At 36.3% G+C, this 15757-nt stretch overlaps 2 protein-coding genes and 1 long non-coding RNA gene across 8 annotated transcripts; 1 reads left to right on the forward strand and 2 right to left on the reverse strand.

Annotated features, from left to right (window-relative positions):
* Positions 1 to 2152: 2152 nt before the first annotated feature.
* Positions 2153 to 4947, forward strand: LOC147862650 (uncharacterized). 2 transcript variants are annotated; one of them, XM_087321017.1, is made up of 3 exons: positions 2153 to 2265; positions 3017 to 3411; positions 4180 to 4947. In XM_087321017.1, exons 2-3 carry the CDS (start codon positions 3038 to 3040, stop codon positions 4256 to 4258), a joined length of 453 nt encoding a protein of 150 aa, XP_087177143.1. In that variant the 5' UTR covers positions 2153 to 2265; positions 3017 to 3037; the 3' UTR covers positions 4259 to 4947. The 2 variants fall into 2 exon arrangements, with proteins under 2 accessions (XP_087177143.1, XP_087177142.1); XM_087321016.1 differs by having other exon boundaries at positions 2179 to 2265; positions 2998 to 3411.
* Positions 3354 to 3770, reverse strand: LOC147862651 (uncharacterized). The gene is made up of 2 exons (XR_015529926.1): positions 3627 to 3770; positions 3354 to 3419 (listed from the first exon to the last, which is right to left on the reverse strand). It is a non-coding gene; the product is annotated as an uncharacterized LOC147862651 (long non-coding RNA).
* A 1565-nt stretch (positions 4948 to 6512) lies between the features above and the next one.
* On the reverse strand, positions 6513 to 9935 carry PIP (proline iminopeptidase). 5 transcript variants are annotated; one of them, XM_087321012.1, is made up of 12 exons: positions 9914 to 9935; positions 9700 to 9879; positions 8729 to 8872; positions 8453 to 8645; positions 8133 to 8271; positions 7904 to 8035; positions 7709 to 7813; positions 7526 to 7583; positions 7259 to 7344; positions 7078 to 7173; positions 6906 to 6954; positions 6513 to 6795 (listed from the first exon to the last, which is right to left on the reverse strand). In XM_087321012.1, the coding sequence occupies exons 2-12, from the start codon at positions 9851 to 9853 to the stop codon at positions 6710 to 6712; spliced, it is 1242 nt and encodes a 413-aa protein (XP_087177138.1). In that variant the 5' UTR covers positions 9854 to 9879; positions 9914 to 9935; the 3' UTR covers positions 6513 to 6709. The 5 variants fall into 5 exon arrangements, 4 of the variants coding, with proteins under 4 accessions (XP_087177138.1, XP_087177137.1, XP_087177139.1 ...); XM_087321011.1 differs by having other exon boundaries at positions 7063 to 7173; XM_087321013.1 differs by lacking the exon at positions 9914 to 9935 and adding an exon at positions 9274 to 9366 and having other exon boundaries at positions 7063 to 7173; positions 9700 to 9841.
* Positions 9936 to 15757: the final 5822 nt, after the last annotated feature.

The raw sequence follows: 15757 nt of genomic DNA on the forward strand, positions 1-15757 counted from the left end.
AAGGTGAGAAGGAAACTTGCAAGAACTCAAGGTGGGGATATTAATAGCTACACATGTAGATGGCCATGACCTAGGGCACCAATTCTGCATTAGTAAAGTTTTGGATGTGGTGATGCATTAAACCTTTGTAATACATCTACCATTAACATTAGTGAGGTAGATATCATTGTGTATGACTTTACACTGGCAAAAGTTGGATGTTTGTTGCCCGCCGAAATAGTAACTGACAGACAGAAGCGCACAAGCATTATAATATAGTAAAGCGTTAAGAAATGCATGTAACGGTTCATGTGGGAAGCGTGAATGACTAAAAGCCCTGTGTATATAAAGGGCAGAAATCCTCTGTAAGAGGGAGCGTGTAATTTTGGTGCATAAAGCATTTTTCCTAATAGAATACTATATTCTCTGATCTCTATGCATATCTGTGGTTGTATCTGCTACGTTCTTTGTTTCTCTGTTGCGTATTGTAAATCATAAGGGTGTAGGCATAAGTGCGGATACTAGTGCACTTCCTAAAGAGACGAGGACTAGGGTCTGGCACTTGTTTCTTTTGCATCGTTCCATTGGAGGATAGTACACATAGGTTCATTAAATGTCCTATAGTGTGTACCATTTGGAAGTACTTATCGGACATTTGGCAAGTTTTAACCCGTTGTTGTTTGAGACCTCAACAATGGGTTTTTTCTCAATATGTTCAAAATGGATCAAATGATGAGATGGAGATATTGTTCCAATTTTTACGTTATTGGGGTCTACAACACAATTGGAATATGCGTAATGCTTTCATGTTTGATAATAGACATGAGGTGAAAGCTTAAATAAAGAAGCTTAAAGGTATTCTCATGTGGAATTTTTGGATGTTAGAGCATGTGGGGATCATTTCCTGAAATGCATATTCAGGTTTTTTCGTAGCATTACAGAACGTCCCTCTCCCTACATAGGCATATGATAGGTAGAGGAGACTAAGAAGTGTTGTAACTAAGTGGATTTTACATACAATTAATATAATTGTGTGCTTTTTACCAACAACAAAAAAAGAGAGGGACATCAAAGAGATAGAGAATAGAGAGAAAGATGCTTTATATTTCATTCATTCCCCCATAAGGGGGTTAAATAATACAATGCAGGGTCAGATACATAGGGGTGCATGCTCCTTTAGCCATCCACACATATCACTCGCTCACACCCTTTCCTATTTGTCCACACACATGTGCGTGTTCCCACACTTACGCATATACTCACACTCACACTTACATTTGTACTCGTGCACATTTGCACATACACAATAACAACATTCTAATCTTTCACCCTCACTCATAAGACTCAACTCTCCATACATCTTGTACGGTAACAAAAATAACCTTCAAAAGCTCAACATTCGTTCGGATGGAGGATTTTGGAAACATGCCATCTGGTATCTAGAAATGGGCCCAATTCAATTTCTTTGCCTTGAAAACAAACCAAACTGAACCAAACTGTTTGTGAACTCTCAAGCCATTTAAACCCAAACCATTTAAAGAAAAGTTGAAACCAAAACCGAACCATTTAATAAAAAATCTAAACCCAACCATTTAAGTCAAACTAATGAAAAATCTAAATAAACAAAAATACATTAAATTTAATCAGCATTTAAGTTAAATTAATTAAATAAATAAATAACCATTAATTAAACCATTAAGAGAAAAAAGAAGTTAACCAATCAACCTTTAAACCAAACCATTAAAACTTGTAAACCGATAAACCCGAGTTTTTGAACTAAACCGAACTGAAACCAAACCGTTTATAAAAAATCAAAACCAAACCAAACCATTAAATTTTTTGGGGAACCAATAAACTGTTAAACCACGGCTTAACGGTTTGGTTCGGTTTGAGCCGAAACAAGGTCCACAACTACTCGTATACATGAAGCCAAATGCTCCCATTATGTCTAAAACTGTGGGGGCCCTGCCACAGACAAAACAAAACGTAAGGGCATACCAAGACTATTAGTATCCCAGTTGAAAAAAAGGTGGAGGGGTACGTCTGAGAATATTATGAAAAACATGGAGGGTATTCTTGAGAATATTGTTATTATTATTATTATTGTTATTGTTATTATTATTGTTGTTGTTGTTGTTGTTGTTGTTATTATTACTACTACTCTTCTGTTTTCTCTCTGTCTCTGCCATAGAGTCGCAAAAACAAAAGAATTTGGCTTCCGTGTCCCCTGCGATTCGTCTTTCAGTCAGTCTCACAGCTGCGAATTCCTCACGCTTCTGAATCCAGGTGAGTACTCAACCAAACAGGGACTACATATTGACGAAGGATTTCTCATCCGGATCTCATCGCTTTCTAATACACCGAATCTCATTCCTGTCTTTTTCTTTCTTTCTTGAAAGTTTTTGTGCGTTAATCCGATGGTGTTTTTTCTTATTTCTTTCCTCCCATCTCTACATTTTGTGTTTCATCCAGAATCACCAAGATGTTTTGTTCAGTATTATATGCGATTGAAGCAGGTTTTCGGCATCTAGATATAGGTAGTGTGTTAAGCAAGACTACTGGGAAGTTTGGGTGCAGGGAGAGAGGCTGTACTATTTTTTATGATTAGCTGAACAAACCACCGAAAGAATACAATTTTTTCGTAACAAAATTACGATAACACCCCTCTGTAGTTCAAGATTTACAGGTACTATGAAGAGTATTCTGATAAGCTCTGGATCCTTATTCTAGCACTAAAAAAAACTGATATTAGGAAAACAAAAGTGTTAGACTATTTTAATCATCCAAAATACCCCTAACTTGTTGAGGGTTTACACAAATACCTATAATTCTACAACATACCAGGATACTATTTGTAGTCCAAGACTTATCCCTAGATTGGGAAGGGGTATTCAAGGGAGTTTTGAAGGAAAACAAGTGTTATTGTTGTTGCCGTAACCATTATTTGGAAGAAAACAAGTGTTTTCTTATTTTAATCATTATATGGGAATTTCGTCATTGATTGATCAATCCGTTTAGGTTATAAATGTATTATTAGGTATTGCATTTTCCAAACTGTATGGATGCGGTATCAGACAGAATGGCTTTACCAAACATTCCATTGTTGCATGATTATCCGGACCTCGAAACTGGGAAAATCACATTGCTAGAAGGTGGATCTTTACATTTGGGCAATGGTCATTTCACACCAGCGCCTGATCTAGAAACAGGGGAAATGGATTCAGTTTTTATAATTAGAGATCATGGTGTTCAGATTGCCAAACATGAAGAGAGAGGTTATTTTATGGGTACTGAAGGTCATCTTCCAATGTCTATGGAATGGAGTTCAACTAATGGAAATGGGGATGTAATCTCTCCTCACAAGCAAAGAAGAGTTCAGTGGAATGACAACAATGGAAAGGACCTCGTCTATCTTGTTGAGTTTGAAGTGAGGTATTTATCTTTCTCTCTATTGTATTGCTTAACCCTATTTTATTATGTGAATTTGAGCTAGTTTGAAGTGAGATATTTTGTTTCCAATGTTATTTTCTGTCCATTTATAAGGTCTACATTCGGGAAAGGAAAACAAAATATCTTTTTCATTTCAAACTTTATAGTTGGAAGGACTGTTTCTTTTGATTTGATTAATTGTGTATGCTGAGAAAAACACACGATCTAAATATGAGAGATGTGAGGAAATATGAGATTCCGTACAAGTATAGTGAAATATTGTGAGGGAAAACCAAATTTCCTCCTATGAAAGATGAATAATTGATTTGTTATATTTTCCATTAATAAATCTAGACATAGACATCAGTATAGTGTGAAATATGAACTTTCATGAAACATGGGGAATTCCCATATCTATGTTTGAATAGCTAATATTTCATGCTCGAATGTACTTTCAATTTGTAATCACAAAACATTGTAATTGTGCCAACAGTAATTGTTTTCTTTCGATCAATGAACTGGCCACATTATAAAATGGTATTTGAATCATTTGTCTTTTGTCTCATATAGGCTGTTAACTGTTGCTTTTCTACTTACCATGTTGTGAAACTTATATTTTTATCTATTTTTGTTAATTTGGGTCAGTTGGTGCCAAATTTTGGTCCTATGAAGTTAGGTTGTTCACAGTGTGAATGCACCTCAATATTAATCGTTGAGTCATTGTATTTAATGATGATATAATAATTTTTGCTTGATTTTCTTAATGAAAAGTGATTACGAGGAAGAAAATGAAGATGATGATGAAGATGATGATATCGACTCACATTCTTGTACATGCACTATCCAGTAGTGAAACATGATTCAATTTCTTACAGTTGCTATTCATAGAAATATAAATAGCTTACAAAGAAGGCTATATCTGTGAATGAGGACCACGGTATAGAAGTCAATGTTAAAAACATGATCTTTTCACATTTCTAGAGGAGGATTATGATATAATATGGCAAGAGAGGACATGGTCAAATTTCTAGAGGAAGATTGTTATATAACTTGAGTTTTGGCATGAGAGATGAGATGGCCATACTAGTAGAGGAAGATTGTTACGGTGGTCATGTGAAAAGCAAACCACCTCCCAGAAGAGTTCTAGATTATCTTAAAGAGATAATTGACCACACGGTTTTCCAGAAGTATGTTTGAATTTACTTAGTCTATCAAAGGTTAAAGGTGCAAGAGTTCTTCCTTTCGATCTTGTTGGGAATTTATACTGTTTGCCTGACATCAGTAAAAATACAAAGACTTTGTAGTTTTGATTGTATATTGTTGGGCTGATATCTGTAAAAAAATCAATCTGAGAGTAATCTTTGGTGTTCTAAATTCAACCTGAGTTTTTGTTACTCTGTTGAAGTTTATTTTTTATTTTGTACTTGGATTGGGAACTAGAGATTTGTCTCAAAACTATTGTATATATTATACTGGAATCACTACTTCGCCTTTCATATGATAAAAGGCATCTTGCAAATGTGTTATGTTTTATGTTCATTATTTGAAATGTACTGTAGAATTTTATTAGTCTTTTGTTTTGTTCTTCTAAAGGTAAGAACTTTTTCAGATAGCTCTACTACATGCTTACCATTAAATACTAATCCATTGTGTTTATCCCAATTATGATGAAATCCCCAATATGTCAAAAGAATATCTCCATCTTTGATATTAGATTGAGCTTTGTGAATTGTGTCATCTCTCATTGTCTTAGTAGCAAATAATAACTTGATCAAACAAATTAGAGAATCGTAATGCCAAATTTGATGAGCAATCTATTTAGAGCTAATTCAAATGTAGACATTTGCTAGAAATGGTAATTTAAAATGGCATTTACATTTCAAGATTCATTACTATCCATGATTAGAGTTACATACCTTCATTCTTTTTCAAACATAGAGGATAGCTGTTAGACAAACTCAATGGAACAATTGTACAAGAGATAAGCAATCACTTGTATAAATGATGTCTAACCTCGTAAATAGTAATCAACCCATGGTTGGTCTTTGGTTTATATAGGTACAAGAACTTGTATCAATGCTATATTTTATGGTTGCGACCAAATAAACTTATAATTGCATAGGGTTGTTATAATTGTTGCACTTCAACAAACTATCTCTAAAGACTAAGACCAACCCTCAACTATGTGTTAACTTGGGGTATCCATTGGGAGAGAATGTTTCAAATGTTGAGCAAATTGAATGGATGACTAGCAAGTTGAAGGATAAATTCATATATTGGAAGTCACAACTTGATCACTTCATGTTTGACTTAAAGTTCTACTATGTATTATGAAACCCATGATATTATATTTTTTGTCGTTGCTACCATGTATGAAAAAGGCTTTGCATTATGTTTTGCCACTACTTCGGTATTTTGTTGTGGAGAAAGAGGGATAAGATGGGAATCGCATGGGTTGTGCAAAACCATCTAGCAATCTCAAAGCTCTTGGGATGAGTTGCAATACCAAACTAATCTATGCATATGATGGCTCACCTATTTTCATTATTGTAAGACAATGTTTTCACAATCACGATTCACAACCATGGATGGATCCTTGCCATTCTAAACATTCCAAATCCTTCTTAATGCAAAAATGAGGCAAAACTTGCTCCAATTAATATGTAACCTGAATGCCAATAACTGAATTGTGTCATAACATGGGTAGTGAATGAGTCATGCTGAATCACCAATATGCAATACAACACTCCGAGGAACGAATTTAGGCATGCTGTAAAAATAAAACCGTCAAAGAGTTGGCTTTTCTAATTTAAGTTCTAATCTATGAATGATTGGTTTGTTTTGCACTTTCTCTAATATAACTTTTAAAGGTAAACTACAATACTAATTACATCAATTTAGAGCATTTTCTTATCATGTGAAATATTAAACCACAAAATGTCAATGTCACAATCAACAATATCGAAAACTTCCAAATACCCCGAGTTTCTTTTATTTCATCAAATGCCTTTGGGTCAACCCCCAAATGGAAAATAGGTACCATAGAAACATTCATTCTGGATTGACCTAGAACACCTGGGAGATGAGAAATTACAGGAGCAATCGAGGAAATAAAGAGCTCGGATACTTATGAGTTTTCCATTAAAGACATAATTCACAATTCAAGTACAATAATTGTTTATTATTGAAAGAATATGTTAATGAGATAATTGTTTATATTAAAATCTGATGCTTTACAGCTTCATTTGTCAACCCAATGAAGTGAAACTGTGGAACATAAATTTGCTTCGATTATTTTTATTCATTTTAGTTCTTTTAGTTCTTCAGTAGCAGCAATCAACTGTTGCATAATCCCTTTCTCATACATGGAGTGCCCTGCATTAGCAACTGAAACAAGGACAACAAAATGAGGACCACTATATCATCCTAAAAATGGAACTCACAAAATGAATATAAGAGTAAGTTTTTTCTTAGTGTATTAAATTTAGGAAGTTCACCAATGCGAAGTTTTGCCTCTGGCCATGACCGATGAAGCTCAAATGCGTTCTAGGATGGGGTCATAGAAACAAAAGTGAAATGGCATATAAGATCTTACTTAGACCAGAAATAAAATGATTATTTTTCCCATAATGATATAACTAAAATATAGCATACTTTGATGGGACATACAAAGTCGTAGCGTCCTTGAACAATTACACATGGGATATGACGAATCTTTGGAACCCCCTTGAGCAACTGATTCTTCTTCAGAAAGCCTGCATTTTTCTAATGAAAAAGATATGATTTCCCAAACATGTGTCTAGTAGTAGCTAGTCACATAGTTCCAACAACAGTAAACAATTTTACTCACAAAATAATGACACTCTAGACGAGCTTGTGCAACCTGTGGTGTCATCTCAGTACAGACAGATGTTGACGATGGCTGGTTGGCATTTTCTGCAGACAAAAGCTATTTCATTTCAACTCACATATAAATTTAAAACATTGTTTATCATTTTCATGATAGTTTGTTTTTATCATTTTCACATAAAAAAATTCCTTACAAAATTGTTAATCATTTCCATATAAAACTATTATGACTTCCATACAAAGTTGGCAACTATATCCACACTCCTACCTTGACCAGATTTACTTTTACCCCCCCATTGCACTGGACGTTCCTTCTCTTCATTTTTCTGAAAGTTACATCAAACACTTGTAAGATGATTGATAACGTTCTTCGAAATAACCTGCCCCAGATGTAGTCATAAAATTGCCACAACATTTAGTTCATTCTTGAATATAGCGGTAAACACCTTACCGCTTCTAAAGACCGCACTGAGTATTCTTCCCCATCCCAAGCAAGAACAGTTTCAGATACAGAGAAGAAACTCAACCCCATCTCCCATTTCAGCCATGCTCGAGCCTGGCAATCACAATCAACCAGCTGAATATTTCCAGCATTTGCATAGAAAGAACTCGGCAAAAGATAAACAAAAACAATACAGATACATACCGCCTGAGTGCGAACAGATTCATCTTTAGAAGTCAATCTCTTGTAGAAGGCAGGAATTATATTTGTATGTTCTGATGGATTGAGAACAGAAAGCAGCTCTTCCCATGCAAATGGAAAAAGCGAGTTTGCACCCTGGAAAATAGTTGCATTGAAAATCAGGGATTCTACAACAGTGGAAGATAATTTTCCGTGATTCCAATAATACACACATATAATATGTATCAGTAACCTCTTTATAGAACCAATCAATCTCTTCCTGTCGTAGCATGCATACACCCCGCAGTATAATTCCTGATACAGCATCAGGATGTGTTTGACCATAAGCCAATGCCAAGGTCACCCCCCAAGAACCACCCATCACTAACCACCTTCAAAAATCATAATAACAAAACATTGCATTGTCAACAGGTAGTTTTATGCAACTCTGTTCCTCAATTTCGAAGTGTAAAGCTAAAGAATATATGACATGTTTTGATCTTCCCTATTTTCCAAATTAATTTTATGTGTGAATTATCAACTTCCTCATCATAGAAGAGTGAGAGTCAAGACTTGTTTACTCGGAGATGCATCCTCAGCTTTTCAAGGTCTTCCACGAGATCCCATGTTGTGTTTTCTTCGAGGCAACCACGTGGCGTAGACTTGCCACAACCTCTTTGATCGAATAGAGTTACTCTATAATAGGATGGATCAAAGAAACCTGCATGGCGTGGTACACAACCAGCTCCAGGACCACCATGTAAAACTATAAACAACCTGAGGGTCACTGCTTCCGCTCCAAAAAAGCATTTTGGGTGTGTGGAAAAAGGTTTGGAATGGATTACTTACAAACTGCAGGTTTCCCATCAGGATTCCCAAATGATTCATAATAGATACTGTGCTTATCAGAAACATTCAAGTATCCTCGGTCAAACGATGGTCGATGTTGATACATACTACCAACAGTTTCTTTATATGAACCATATGCATTGACTGAAAGAAGATAAAACAAATGCAACTTTGAGCATGAATCCTGATATGTTTATAATCAGAAGATGAGAACACGACGTCTTTAAATTTTAGTGATTTAGTCTCAACAGGGAGAATGTATTCTGTTTAACTACTTCTGCTAATATATAACCTAAACTTCTGCCAGCCATAGAAGAAGAAAAGATAATAAGGTGCTACACTTTAATGTCATGAGTGGGGATAACCAGGCGATATCTATGCGTCTCTTTGTTTTTTACTGTCTTCCTCTCCTTACAAAAATCCCATAAGAAATGTGTATCTTTGTTTTACGCTCTGCATTACGGGAGCAGATTCTCTCACAAGTCATGTTTGTAGGCCTCTCAAAGATGATATTGCATCATTATCATCATGATTACTAGTATTACCTTCTTGTCATGTTTGTAGGCCTCCCAAAGACAATATTTGGTCGTCGCCATCATCATTATTGGCATTACCTTCATCACCTCTCCCTTTGTGACCTAGACAGTCCCAAAATTAAACCGCTTATTCCAGTATATGCAAAGCAAAGCTAAAATTCGAGAAGAAAATGGATATGGACACCCAAGTCATGAAGGTATAGAGAAAATAAAGGGAGACGATATGAGCTGGCTAAAGAAGCTAGAGCATATCATTTTGTTTTGTGTTTTTCTTTCCTTTGTTTAGATTTTATTGAAAAGACAAATCAGCCGGAAAAATAAATAAAAATAAAAATTTGAAGTTCAGGTCTTCCTGTACACCACTGAGACAAATGTGATCGACCCAATATGGCCATGACCGAATAATTTCTCACAACTTGGATTGGGTGGGATTACCTGTAATGGCATTGCAGAGGACATGGAAATGTCTTCTTCTGGCTGCCGCTGTAGTTATTGTCGTTGTTGATGTTGAAGAAGCAGAAGCATGGAGACGTGGAGACGTGGAGGAGGAGGAGAATGGGAGGAGGTAGTGCTGCTGAAGTATCGCCATTAAGAAGAAGAAGAAGAAATCCCCCTCTTCGTGGTTTCGTTCCTTCCAGGAAGAATCAACGAGAAGTGCAGAGGAAACAGGGGAAGGAGAGGAGGAGATTACATACATAGATACATAATAATGTATGAGCCTTTCACATAAGGTTAAAAAGAGGTTAGGATAAGAAACAAATTTTGAGGAATAAATATCCTTAATTCATTCAGCATTTCAAATTTGTGATGAAACAACAGTATGTACATACATAATGTCATCTCGCGGTCCTCTTAAGCCTCCCAAGGGATTCACTGACACTACTAAGCCGTGAGTTGAGTCATCGTAGCTTTGCCCATGGAATCCTCACACGAGCAAATCCACCGGTGGCCTTGCTTTGTGATATATATATATATATATATATATATATATATATATATATATAGAGAGAGAGAGAGAGAGAGAGAGAGAGAGAGAGAGAGTGTGTGTGTGTGTGTGTGTGTGTGTGTGATCTTGCAAAATCTCTCTTCCTAGATAAACATTGAATCATCTCTTCTTCGCTTCCATATCACCAATTGTTCCTTGCCTTTGCGAAACAAGGGTTGTGAGTCCCAAACAACCTACATGAGGTGTGATTCTCCTGATATATCCATAACGTCCTCCTCACACTCACGACTGTTCCAAGCCTTTTCTTTAATGGTTCGGTTTGAACGGTTTTAGTTTAAACAGTTTCGCAGTTCGATTTAAATGGTTTCGTGGTTCAGTTCGGTTAAAATGGTTTCATGGTTCGGTTCGGTTTAAGTTTCCATTTTTTTAAATGGTTCGAGTTTGACACCCTCAAACTGAGTTGTTGCCGATTCCTAATGATGGTTAATTGATCAGTACAAGAAGTATGATCATGAATATAGCATTTTCCATCAAGTCAAAAGGGACACGAGATTTCCCCATCTACAAATCCACACTTCAAATTGATTTGTAAGTGAACAACCAATGAGCATGCATCAACTATTAGTGGTTTGTTTGTGGGGTTGACAAAGTAAACCATACTAGGTGTGTCGAGGGGGCTTTTTCGATGTAGGGATTGGTGATGGTGGTGTTGTGACCATGGCGAGCCCTAAGACGCAAGAAAGCACGACATTAAACAGAGACATCATGTTGAGCAATTTCTTCATGGGGCAATCGATCTTAAACCCGTGTTCATACTTGTTGTGGTAGGCAATCATGTTTGTACTAGGCATCGATGGTGCAGTGTTGTTGCCAAGTCGTGACATTGAAGACGTCTGTTGTGCTTGTCTCCATGAAGGTAATTGCACCCCTTTACCACTATAGTTAGTTGGATGCTCATGGTTTTGGTTGCCCACAAACCCTTTAAGTTGTTGGGAATGATAATAGAACATGTTGGTGGGTATCCACTCGGACGAGGCTCTAGGTGAGAGTACAAGCATATCTTAAACCTATAAGTTTTTTGTTATTAACTAGGGGCTATACCCGATTGACCTAGTTGACAACTTATTTGTATTCGAGTTTATTAAGCTTGAAGTTGACTTGTTCAATGTTGTTGATTTGATTACACTAAAATCACAAATTAACAACTAACATGATAAATTAATTTTCTTAAGCACCAACGACCACAAAACTATTTAGGCGAAGACAATAGAGACCCATTATAACATGGTTTGCTAGTTTTAGGGATTGAAGAAAAATGAATCCTAGGGCAAGTCCTTGGAATTATAAATCTTGTGGTTGCAAAGATTGGCTAAAGCCTTGATGTCACGCCTAGGAAAATTCAAGAGAGGGGTTAGCTTGTGCACCGACAACTCTTAAATAGGCTTGATTCGTAAAGAGTCAAGACACTCTTTCTGATTTTTTTAGAAACTTTAAGGAGATAGATAAACACCATCATGAAATAATTGAGCTACCGACGACCTTGATGTTATTTTTATTTTTATTTGGTTTATACATGCCATTATTCATATACAAACATATACATCATCCCCTCTTTTATTGTTGCACTACCATGAAGCAATGTTTATTTTTAGTGTTTCTGTTTTTAGTTGATTTAAAAAAATAATTAGATAACTAAGTATATGAGTAATTGGTACTAACTAATTATGTAATTAAGCAATGGAAGCAATTAATGCAATAAGTACAAATAACACGTGAGAGAGTGAGATAAGAGGATTAACATGCCAATAACAAGATATCTTGAAATGAGCATTAAGACACCATTATGACATACAAATATAGTAAGCACAATAATGACATATGCATATATTAAGCAAAATAGGGCATGGATCATAATGATAAATATGTTTAGTAATTATGTTATTCGATTATGTCACCTAATTTTACATTAGGAAAGAGGTTCTTTATATCGCTTCTTACAAGTAGTGGTGGATCCATCCACTTCTTACACTAATCCTTACAATATCTATGAACTTAATACTATCTTCTAGAGTAAACTCTTAAACAGTACCTTGGACTTCCTATTGTGCTTTTTCTAGAGAATATCCATTTAGTACTAAGTCTAACTATACAATTTGACTCGTTACATTTAGTTTAGCTTATGTAATATGTGTTTACATAGGAGGAGGGTTCTCTTGTAAATGAGGTTGAGAATGAGCTTGACTATGAAAATATATGCCATGGGTCATACATAAATAAATAAACACACACACACACACACACACACACACACACATGCAATTTATATATGCCTTGAGGTGATTCATCCTAAAGGTACTAGCCTCTAGGGACCATGGATGGTTGTCCATAATGTATTATGAATCATTCATCCTTAGGAAACAAAAAGTGCACATTTATCATTTTTTCAAATAATGATTTGACTTTGCATAAGTAAACACCAATATAATCTTATGTAATCATATTGCACCCACACATCGTCTTAATGGATTCAAGTTGCTCATGGTAAACCTTGGTGTGGGATTGATATACTTTTATCCTTGACAAATAGTCCAAAAATCAATGTAACCGGAGATTTGTGTTGCATAAGTAGTCAAAATTTATCAATAACAATTGAAATTCATTAGTGGCTCATTTTCGCAACTTTGAACCTAGAATCAAACACTTTTTTAGAGGATGATCACTCACCCATCCTAATGGAGATATATATACTTTTCTCATGCGATGCACAAGTCCTTATATGATTCTCAATGGTACAATTATTTGTCCCTTTTTCTCCCTCCTCTTTGTCCCTTTTTGAATATGCATGTTAAAACAATATTCTATTTGCCCACCATTTTTTACTAAGCAAACAATATTCACCCCATGGTCCACACATAATGACATTATCATGTAGGGTCAATCACAACTCAATGTTGTTTATGCCCTTGGTGTCCTTTCAATCATTAATTTCCATCAAAGTAGTTGTTGTTAAAGACAAGGTTATGAAATAGATGGCATGAGAATCAATTAATGCCATGTGATGATCATTGATGTCGTTGTCGTGAAGACGCACTTGCATAAGATGGAGGAGATAAAAGGGGGGAGAGTAAGTTGAAGAAGATGGCTAGTCGAACGCTTGCACTAGTCATAGATTCGAACTTAGTCGAACATTCGCTTGTAGATTCAAACTTAGTTGAACATTTGCCGTAGTCGTAGATTCGAACTTAGTCGAACATTTGTGCTAGTCGAAGAAGCGTGTTTGTCTCGGGCTCGAGCAAATGCTCGCGGAGTATCGAGCCGTTAGAGTTTGCCGATGCGAACTAGGTCATTTTGAATGCTTGACGGAGAGTTTAGACACAGGATTAATGCGATGAGCATCATTATGAGACAATATGACCTTGTGTTAGGAAGTGGACACTAAATTATATAAAAAAGGGCCCTTTATAAAACAGGGATTCAAATTACACTGGGGGTACAAGCTCAAGCAAAGAAGAAAGAAAATGATAGGAGTGAAGTTCCAATGTAGGCGAGTTGAGTGGGTCATCGAGACCACAACTATGTCTGATGGTTACGTTGCCTTGAATTACGGTAGAGCTCTTGTGCCACTCTATCCTCCGTACGAACAATCAACGTGTTAGCTTGTCGCCACAAGACCGAAGATATCGATCACCATGGTGAACACCAAGTGTGGAGAGCTCCTCCCTTCAAACGTCAAAAACCGCTCATCGTAGCTTTCACTTGAGTGTCGAAACCCTAGACAAGAAGAATAGAGGAAGGAAAGATATACCAAAGATGACCCACGCAAACACAATGGAGACTCCACGTGAGCCCGACGAAGACAAAGAATAGAGAAGAAGACTCTAGAAAGACAACACCACGAAAGAGACAGATCACGAACACGAAGAAGAAGAAAGCAAACACTCCCGAGCTCCCAAACTGGCCAAAGGAGACCACCAAAAACCGACAATGAAGAAGAGAAAACCAAAAGAAGAGAGGACCCCAAAATAAGAAAATTCAGGACCCAAAATAACCCCTCCCTCCTGCCTCATTTGCATTAAATGCAAATGCCCCTTTCCTCATATAAAAGTAATTAAAAGGAGTACACTTTAATGTAGCTGCTCTAGCCAAAAAATTACTCTACACCTCTTCTACATAAGGATACCCTAACCACAAGGCCATTCAATTTTATTATTTATATTTTGGCCCCCCTTTCTTTTTCCCTCTTTTCCCATGTGCTACACACACACACTCTCTCTCTCTCTCTCTCTCTCTCTCTTTCGTAAATAATGGCTTTCATTATGAAAGAAAAAAACACCACCATGACTAACTTACAACAAACTATAGAACCCCTTCTATCTAGGGATCTAAAGAAAACTATGACACCAAACTCAATGCCACCCTACACACTAATTCAAATGGCGAATATGATGATATTTGACCTTGCAGAGTTCTCTCTCTTCCTGGTTGAGATTTCGTGACTTCTCTAGCACTGTCAATTGCCACAAAAGAAGTCCTTTTAACTTTAGAACATATTGTCTCACCCCCACTTGCGAATAAAAAATGAAGGCATTCCGCATATTCCAATTGAACCTTCTCTCCAATAAAAAAAAAAGATTGTATATAGCTTTTACCTTCTCTCACTCTTTCTCTATTATGATATCTCTTACAATATAATTTTGCTCAATTCCATACAATAATTCTATTCAATATGATTCAATGATTCCTTGATTTCCCTTGTGACCATACTCCCTTCTCCTTTTATAGGGAAGAGATGGTTCTACATGTGGGCCATGTGGCGCACATGCAGAGAGGCTCTTGCATGTGTGTTATATGGTGCACATGTAGAGAGGCTTTTGCATGTGCGCTATATGGTGCACATGTGGTACATTTCATGCTTTAAACAATACAATAGTACAACTCATATAGTTTAGATACATTACAAGTGTAGGCTAAATTGTAAGGTTTGAATGCCCGTAAGGTTGGGGTTGTTGGTTCAAGTCCCCTTTTGCCCATGTAATTTGCTATATGATGTATTGCATGGTTTAGACTAAAATATACTACTTCAAATAAAACAACAAATATAACCTCTCGTAAATGATTAGTATAGGTTAAATGGTAAGGTTTGAGTGTCATAAGGTGGGGGTTATTGGCTCAAGTCCTCGTCCATGTAATATAATATATATATTTTTTATTTTCCTCTACATATAATGTATAATATTATCATAGTGTGTTGTTAATATTACCTTTGTAAAACATTATCAAGATATATTTTATTTACGTATTTATCTTTTTGTAGACTTTTAATATGAAGCTTTCGTATTTCACGACACCGTGTGATGGCCATGGTATACTGTATACCTTACATGTTCTCTTTGGGCGTATTCTTGGGGTCTTTCTATACGGGGTGGTCTCGGTGGCGTGGGTGGAGTGGAGTCGGAGGGCTTCTCACAGTTGTTCGTAGGCGCTTGAGTGGGTATCCGTAACCCACTCATTGAATCTTCGAAAGTCATCACTACCGTGCAGGCTTCA

Source organism: Azolla caroliniana, unplaced genomic scaffold (assembly GCF_043228905.1).
Source record: "Azolla caroliniana isolate FFs.n. ecotype wild unplaced genomic scaffold, voAzoCaro1.0.p SCAF_6, whole genome shotgun sequence".
NCBI lineage: Eukaryota > Viridiplantae > Streptophyta > Polypodiopsida > Salviniales > Salviniaceae > Azolla > Azolla caroliniana.